The sequence below is a fragment of the Dromaius novaehollandiae genome, chromosome 7 (assembly GCF_036370855.1).
Source record: "Dromaius novaehollandiae isolate bDroNov1 chromosome 7, bDroNov1.hap1, whole genome shotgun sequence".
NCBI classification, from domain to species: Eukaryota; Metazoa; Chordata; class Aves; order Casuariiformes; family Dromaiidae; genus Dromaius; species Dromaius novaehollandiae.
Window position 1 is genome coordinate 19653116 of NC_088104.1, and position 8638 is coordinate 19661753.

At 44.1% G+C, this 8638-nt stretch overlaps 1 protein-coding gene across 4 annotated transcripts in view; it reads right to left on the reverse strand.

The window, feature by feature from the left end:
- RBMS1 (RNA binding motif single stranded interacting protein 1) overlaps window positions 1-5236 on the reverse strand; it is a 153457-nt gene extending 148221 nt beyond the window's left edge. For all 4 annotated transcript variants that reach the window (XM_064514842.1, XM_064514839.1, XM_064514840.1 and 1 more), the window contains exon 1: window positions 4828-5236. In XM_064514842.1, coding sequence (XP_064370912.1) covers window positions 4828-4902 — 75 coding nt within the window. In that variant the 5' untranslated portion in view covers window positions 4903-5236. The remainder of the gene's footprint in view (window positions 1-4827) is intronic.
- Window positions 5237-8638: the final 3402 nt, after the last annotated feature.

Sequence of the window (8638 nt, forward strand, 5' to 3'; positions counted from 1 at the left end):
ATACAACTGTATCTTTGAATTTTTGTTGCAACAGAAATTTGCATAAAACCAGAAAATTATGTAAAAGAAGTGAACCTAAAAAGTCACTGGTCTGTCTGTTGGACAGATGCAAACAGGCACTCCCAGGTCTGGACTAGGGCAGTCTGGGAGAAGGGAAAGTGCTGTTTCTAGTGAAACATTTCTCTATTTTTTACATCCCCCAAGATTATTTTATAGAGCTGGAGGGATCGCCCTACCACCAGGGCTCTCAAATATTTCTTCAAAATTCATAGACTTTGCACTTCTTTCCCTTCCACAATGTGAAACACTTTTGGAAGGAGTTCTTTGGACAGCTACACCTCTGGGGCACGACAAAATCCTGGCCTTGCGGGAATGGCAGGGAACACATTCAGGAGGCTAATGAGGCTAACAGGATCAGGTAACTGCTCAGAGACAAAAAGTTTGCCTGCAGCTAACCTGTGCTCTTAATGGATTTCCAAGCCTAGTCCAGGACCAGAGAGATTTAAAATTATGGACAATTAATATAACTTCTCTAAGAAGTTATGCAAATTATTTCTATAAAACCCTATGAATACATACATGCATACTCTGTATTACTATAAACTTGACTTGCCTTCCAGTATGTAAAGATTTTGCAGACATAGTGAATATGGAATAAATCCAACTAAACTGATTAGAATTAGGAATCATTTACTCTGATTAAAATCAGGTCATAAGTGAGTAAAACTTTTTAAAGGGCAATAGATCTGCGCTGAATACAGAACGTCACGAATGCGGAGGCAAAGGCACCCCACTAGCAGCTCACCACGATAGGGTCCAACACCTTCTGCAGTAGAAGCATCTAAACAAGCTTCTACGTCAGTGTATTTAATATTACATACAGCACACTACACCACGGATTATCCTTTGTCCCCTAATAAGAACGTTTCAGATCTGCTTTGTTTAACCCTACAGTAAGTTCCATTTCAACAGACTTCCCACTTACTTTGCCATCAGCAAAGCAGACTTGGGTAAAAATTTCCCATTTTAATGTTTGCTGTCATCAGCATGAGAATAATTTGACATAGTAAAATCCATCTGCTCGCTACAAGGTAGCATCAGTCTACAGTCCCTTCTAAAACCTACACAGTCAAAGTTCTGGAGATAGTAGTTTCCTGCATAGCTGCCAGGATCCTAATTTTGCAGCCACCAAGCCACACTATAACACAATTTAGCAAAAATTCACTTTAAGAGTTCATTTCTTTTGAGTTGTTGTAACCAAATACCATACGAATGAATTAGCATTCAACCATTGTATCAATATTATCTATTACTATAAGGCATTTAGGTTTTAAATAAACCATGGTATCTATGGGAAATGTTACAGTTTACTAACTCACTTTTATGTAAACAAATTTCCTTTATGATGCAAAAACTTATCAATACAATTAGACAGTTATATTGTCATATTATGGTCCAAATAAAAAACAGCAATGTAGCTGGTTACCACAATTCATTTGTAAATCATTCTACGGAGTGCCCCTGAATTCCATTCGACATTTAGTAAAAGGAAAATAAAGCACAAATTCACTTCTATTTCTTACTCAACTAAAGCAAACACATTTTGGCCTACTGATGTACATATACATTTGTATTTGTTCATGTGTGCTTAGCAGAACTGTTCTGCTAAATATTATAATACTTTGCCTGGCACAGTGAGATTTTGTTCCTACTCAAAGAGGCCTTTAAGCATTAGCAAAACATATCACCTTAATTAACATTATTTTCTAAAATTTTGAAGTACAGAATCTCTTCATTACAAATAAAATATTAAGTAAGGAAATGAAAGACAACTGAACTGAAATTTGAAAAGCAATAGTACAGAAAAACTCCTTTAAGGAAAGAATCTAAATGTTTAGAAACAGCCATTGAAATGGAAAATATTTTTATGATGCTCTCTGATACATCAAGCAATGTTATGATATAGGAACTGTCATAAAACATACATTTATTAGAAGATGAAAAAGATTTAATGGATATGTCAAACACATAATTTGCCAGAGTAAAAACTGTGGCTGCCTAGAAAATGCAGAAGGTTTTACAAGCTTCATCTTGAAGCCATTTCAAACTTTCTATTTTCAATGCCATAATGATTTTTCATATTAAAAGCCTTACACCTTATCTCAATGTTTATTTTGCTCATTTTACTTAAGTGCATGGTTTCTCTACTCCCTTTTGGTGCTGAACTCAAGCTCAGAGGGAGGGGCGCTGAATCACGGCAAATGTTTCTGTTCCCTCCCAGAATATATTACTGAAACAGCCTGAATACTTCATGAATAAGACTGTGGAGATCATAACAGATAAATATACAATCTGTTTTTAAAATGTATAACATATTTTTGTACCAATTAAAGTAGCTGACAATATCAACATTTCACCCTATGGAGCCATTAGGAATGCATGCAATTTCTAATGAATATTTTTGAGCTCTCTACAGAGAAAAAAACATCTTTTTAGTAATCCCTGTCATTTCCTAATTATTGATTTGCAGTTTATTAGTGAGCATATTCTCTGTCATTACTTAAATAAGGACAATATGTGAAGCAAAAATTCTAGTTTCCAAATCTCTTGCTTTGCCCACTGCAATCACATACCACCACTCACCATACATTCAGCAAAGGCTATTCAATCCTATTACAATTTTTGTTTGATAAATAGCAAAGACTTCCGCTGAATTACTGAAAAAATTAACATACAGGATGACAGTTTGTTTTAGGGCCCAAATTGAAAATTATCAATTAAATTTATTTTTCTACATGTTCAGACAGGTTCCCTAATGAGGAGACTGCCTATAGCATGAATTCTACATGCTTGAATATTGAAACTTACAGTCATTGGCCCTTTATTTACAATAAAGAGCCACCTTTTTCTTTTATTTCCCTTTCAAAAATCAACATGTCTCAGAACAGGAAACTTTCACTGAATCATCAGATATTTGATTTCGCATGTGTAGGTCAAATGGCAGTGTGCTCTCTCTGCTGAAACAAAGTAAGGTAATTTCAGGCTGTATAATTTTATAGCAAAGACTGCAGGATGTTTTGAAGATGTCATTGACTGTAACACAAATCAATATTAAATTATCTGTACAGGAAACACATTTTCAAAAGATGGTCCATCAAGCGCTCTCATAGGATCATGGATTTCTAGGATCATACCCTAATAACTACAGTAAGCTGTTACAGTTTATCTCTCTCTTCAATTATTTATGGAGCAAAAAAGGCAAGTGACATTGCTTTATACATACGTGTGTGTGTGTTTAATGCTATGTACTTGATTTGTAACTTACTCATGCCATATAAAAATTAGGAAGGTAAATGTTTCCAAAGATTTTTTTCATCTGAGAATATTTACACAGACATGTGAAGTGTTAAGTGATGCAAAAGGCTATCCATTCTGCATTGCATCTTTCTTCAAAATAAGGCATTAAACATACCTAGCTAAAGAGTACTGAAGTGATTACTCTGCAGCATAATCTTTAAATAACTACAGTACTATTTAGCCAGATGTCAATTACCCATTTAAGAGAAAATTAGTTGTTTAACATCACCTAAAGACCCTCATCATATTTCTGTCAATTTCTGCCTATACAAAAGCACATTTCTAAGCCTCCTCTTTCTGACTTATAAAACATCTCATGACTGTCAAACTGAATTTATTTTGCAGCCAAACAATATAAATCGCATTTCACAATATTGTAACACAGGGCACAATAAGCAGGAGAGCCTATCAAGTTTGCAGATTGCGAGAAAGAAGTGCTTGTTCTGTTATTGCTACACAACCAGGACACTTCGATAACAACAACAACAAAAATTATAATCTCTAAGAAAAAGTTCACACATGGAAGCCGCATATGGGTCTGTTTTGATTTGTGGGGAGTGACACTGGTGGTTGGAGAGGCTCCTGCTAAATGTTCCAGACAGCTGATGCAACCACCTCTGCATCTGCCAGTTTGCAGCATGATGCTTCTAGAGCAGTGGGACTCGCTGCCCTCGCAGGCTCCGGGGGGGCGGGGGAAGCCGGGGAAAGCTGGAGATACAGCAGCACCACCACAAGAACAACTAAAATCATTTTTCCTGCGAACATGAAGCAGCAGGAGCTGGGTCCTCCGCGCCTTCGCTCAGCTGCGCGCTGCGCGGCGGCCGCGGAGGTCCAGCCCCGCAGACAATGCGGCTCCCCGCGAGCTCAGCAGCTCCATCGCCAGCACCGCCGCAGACACGAGCGGGTCCGGCCACCCCCGGGGCTCACAGCGCCCCTGCCTCAGCCCAGAGCGCAGCCAGCCCCAGCGGAGGGCACCGGCTGGGGCCTGCGGGGAAAGTTTGGCTCCTTTTCCTGCCTGAAACGAGCCCGCAATAGGCGAAGGCAGCAGGAGCGCGGCCCGGCGGGCTCCGCAGAGCTCCGCTTCGCGGCGGGGCGGCCGAGGACGCGGTGGGGAAGGAGGAGAAACGCCGAGAGCCCGGGGGAAGAGGAGGGACCGCTCGCCGGGCGGGGAAGGCGAGGGGGCCGGAGCCGGGCCGGGAAGCCGGGGCGCGGGGGAGGGCAGGGCAGGGCAGGGCGGCGGGAGCCGGCGGCGCGCAGGGGGCGGCCCGGGGCTCCCCAGCGCGGCACGGGGCGGCGGCGGGCGGCAGGAAGGGGCCGCCGGCTCTTTCCTGTCTCCGTCCCCCGGTGTAACCCGACCGCCTCCCCCCGGCCGCTGCCCCCAGCCCCCGGCCGGGCTCGGCCCCGGCCGGGCGTCCTGGAGCGGGGCCAGCCGCAGCCCTGCCGCGCCGCGCCGGCGGTGCCGGAGCCTACCTTCGCCTGCAGATACTGGGGGTAGTAGTAGGTGGTGTACTGGGGGTACATCTGCTGTTTCCACACTTTGCCCATGAAGCTGGAAATGTAGCCTGCAGCGCAGGGCCGGGGGGGCACTTTTGGGGGCTCCGGCCGCCTCTCCGTCTCTCTCCCTCCTGCCTCTTCCTCTCTGGCTGCTGCTCCTCGGCCGAGCCCAGACCTTCCTCCTCCACCCAAAAGCCGCAGCGGAGCGGCGGCGGGCAGCGGGGGCAGGCGCTCTCGCTGCCTCGCCGGGAGTTGCTGCCAAGTCCCCGCCCGGCCGGGGCCGAGCGGCGGCGGCTGGCGGAGCGGCGGCGGCGCGGGGAGCGCTCGGGGCGGCGGCGGCGGTGCCAGGCGGCGAGGCAGGGCTGGCGGGCGGCGGGGGGGCGGGGGGCGGCGCTTAGCCCCGCTCGGCGCCCGGTGCGAGCCGCGGCGGCCGGGGCAGCCCCGCGGGGCGGGGGCGGGGGCCGCGGCGCCCCCCGAGGCCCCGGGGAGCCGGGCGCGGGTGCCCCTGCGGCGGCCGGGGGCTGCGGGGCCGTGCCCGCGCCGCCCGGCTCTGACCTAATTAGCCGGGGCCGCTTTGTTATCGGCTCGCGGGAGAGCGGTGGTGCAGAGCGCAGGCTGGGGGGAAGAACTGGATATAATTTTGGAAAACTCCACTGGCCTCGGTTCCGCCTTGCGGTAGAGGGTCCATTTATCTGCTAGGAGCAGGAGGGACTGCAGTGCTAAAATCAGTTTACTGAGCAGCAGCAGCCACAAAATGAGACGAAATTCTCCGGGCTGTCGTACATCCTTCGATTTGTACTTTTGCCAGATGCGCCGAGTGCACCTCCTTCTCAGACAGCAACCATTGCTGTTCTGGTCGACAGGAGTTACAATTTTTTTTCACTGGAATATTTTCCCTCTGAAGGACAATTTCCCAAACGTTAGGAGTAGGAACAACCAGCACACTATAATCTCTCATTACTTGTAATAAAAACACTTTCCCCGGTGTGTTTACTTCTGACAAACATCTCTTTTCTACCTAGAGATAAACTGATCCTCAGGGTATTAAGCAGATGCCATTTCTTTGTCATGCTAATCACTATCATTTTTGGCCAACAGCACTGTTTTTTTATTAATAAAACATATGCGTAGGGTCTACCAATCTGCTGCCTGTATTAGCATTAACCAAGCAAAAGGTGGTAATAGTGGAAAGAAGGGTTAAAAAACTTTTGGGGTTACAAGCATCCCGGTGCAATAGCAAAGGCAGCTGTTGTGCAGCCATGAATCCCCAGTGCAGGCTGAGGAATGAAAGGCAACTGCAGATATTCATCCAAATTCCAGCTGAGCAGAGGACAAGAACAGAAATGACACTGCAGCTCACCTAGCCGGCTGCTGAGATTTCTGTGGGAGTTTGTTCTGTGGAGGAAATGTGTATATGCCTGCGACACAGATTAAAAGACTAGTTGTATCCTTAGGAGCAGGCTTCTTCCCCAGGAAAGATGCCTGGGAGTTTTGATTTTTTTAGGTTAGCTCATAGCTATAATGACTAAGAAAAAAGGGGTGAACTCAGAATGGGTATGAGATGTTAGTATTTTGGGATCCAAATGGGAAACTTCTGATGGGAAAGACAAAGTTTAGAGCTGGAGAAAATGTGAGCAAGACAGAAATATCAGGTACTTGAGAGAGTTAAGAATGTGCATTTGGAAAAGCCAAAAAGGCCATGGCCAAAATCAGCTGCCTTCTGTTGACCTGCACTAAAGTTTATGCAGTGGAAAAAGCACACAAGAAGCAATTATATCTAAAGAACACAAGCCAGGAGAACATATGGTCAGAGGATGGTAGAAAGGAAGTTTCAGAGCTTCGCGGGGAAATGTGTTGCTACAGCCCAGACACGAGATGATATTCAGCAGTTAGCTACCTTTAGGAACTGCCAAGTTGTGGTCTGAAGTTGTTGGTTGAGCTACAAAGAGTGTGGGGCTGGCCTCTCTCGGGCTGGCAGGTGACGGGTAGCAACTCAGTTACTCACGCAGTTAGTTTCCTGTTGAGAAAAACGGAACAGGCAAGAAGGAGAAGAAGAACTGAAGAGTAGTAGCTGATTGATTGATTTTGTGTGGGTTTTCTTGAGGAGAAGGAGAGAATAAGAGCGGTTATAGAGAAAACACAAATTGTACTAAAGATAGCTAGAAATAGAAGAAAGTTTTCCTAGAATCCATCCTCATGTAAACAGCTACTGTAGTTGTCACAAGGATGTTGTGCAATCATGAATGGGGAGAGAAGCATCCAGAAGAAAAAAATCTCTAGGAAATGGGAAGAAGGAAAAATGCAGCCTATATCATGCCAGCATTTACAACTGCAACAGGCTCCAGCTTGGTCGTGTCAAGTTCCTGAGGCTGCCCGCTAGCTGCCAGGGAGAGGAGTGCGATGTGCTCTGCCACCATGGCTCCTATGTTTAGTTCCATGGTTGGAACTAAATTGGTTCCATCTTATTTCAACCAGAATATTTTCTGATCGTGGACCTGCTTCCACTGGAATATCTGCTCTGATTTATTCGGCAAATAGCTGACACTTTGAAAAAAAGTTCAAAATTAATAGAGGTTAATATTTATCGCTGTGAATTTAAAAATTAAGCCTGCAACTTAATATTGCAAACTTTTACTTTTCAGTGATCCCACTGAAGATTAATGAGAATTTGCAAATGATGCTCAAGTTTTATTAAAATGAGGTGAGAAAATATAATTATTTTTATTGGGTTCATTTACATGAGCCTCAGTTACAGTTATTTGATTTGATTTTTAAGAACAGTATTTAAGGTACTTACTGTATTAGGAAAGCATCACTGTAGAATTCTTAGGTAAAACTACTGTAATTTAACATCACTTAGGGCAGTCTTGGCTTGTATATTTTTAATAAATCTTTTTAATATGCTGGTTATTCAGGCAGCTTAGTGATATGAATGCGAGTTATGCAATACAGACAGGATGGCATTGCAATACAAAGTTTAAACCAAATGACTGATTTCTTAACTTATTATACTGATGGTAGTGTTTGTCTGTAATCGTTTATTCTGTGTTCATAAGAAGGGCAAACAAACACTTTTAGATTAAAACAGCTTACACTGCCTGGCAATACTAATTCCTGCCTTCATAACTAAAATACTCATAAGGTTAAAAATGCTTCCCTCATTTAGGCACTACACAAAGTTTTAAGAAAGAAGGTAAATATGGAACTGTTTTCTGGAGGCTAGTAGATGCCCATTAAACTAACGGAAAGAGATTCTCCTCCAAAAACTGACATCCTCCAGGCCACACCAGTACAAATGGTGTGGCTCTGTCAGTGCTTCATGTCAGGGAAAATACTAAAATATAGTCTTGTCCATGGCCAGATTTCACTGACTATTGATGGAACGATAATTAATCCTATTTTTACATTATTTCCTTATCATATTATCCAACTGGGCTGGTCTAGACAGGTTAAAATATGATGCAAACACAGTCGGGTTACTGCAAAACCCTGAGAAGCATTGTACCTGCTGCTATGTCAGAGGACTTTTAGAGCAACTCAGTTAAAATCAATCATATGTTATCCACTGACCCTAAGAGTGTTGGAAAGGAAATGCCATTTTCTAATTAAGGTCCAAAATCACTTGTAGCTTTACAGATGAACTGAGACATTAGGAGTTCTACCCTAAGGCTGCGGAAGTCAAATTCAACGTAGACTGGAAGTGAAATACATTTAATCCACCTCATTGCAGGAACCAAGTGGACTGCTGTATTCTGCACCAATTTAGGTCTTTGCACTAGTTCGGCCT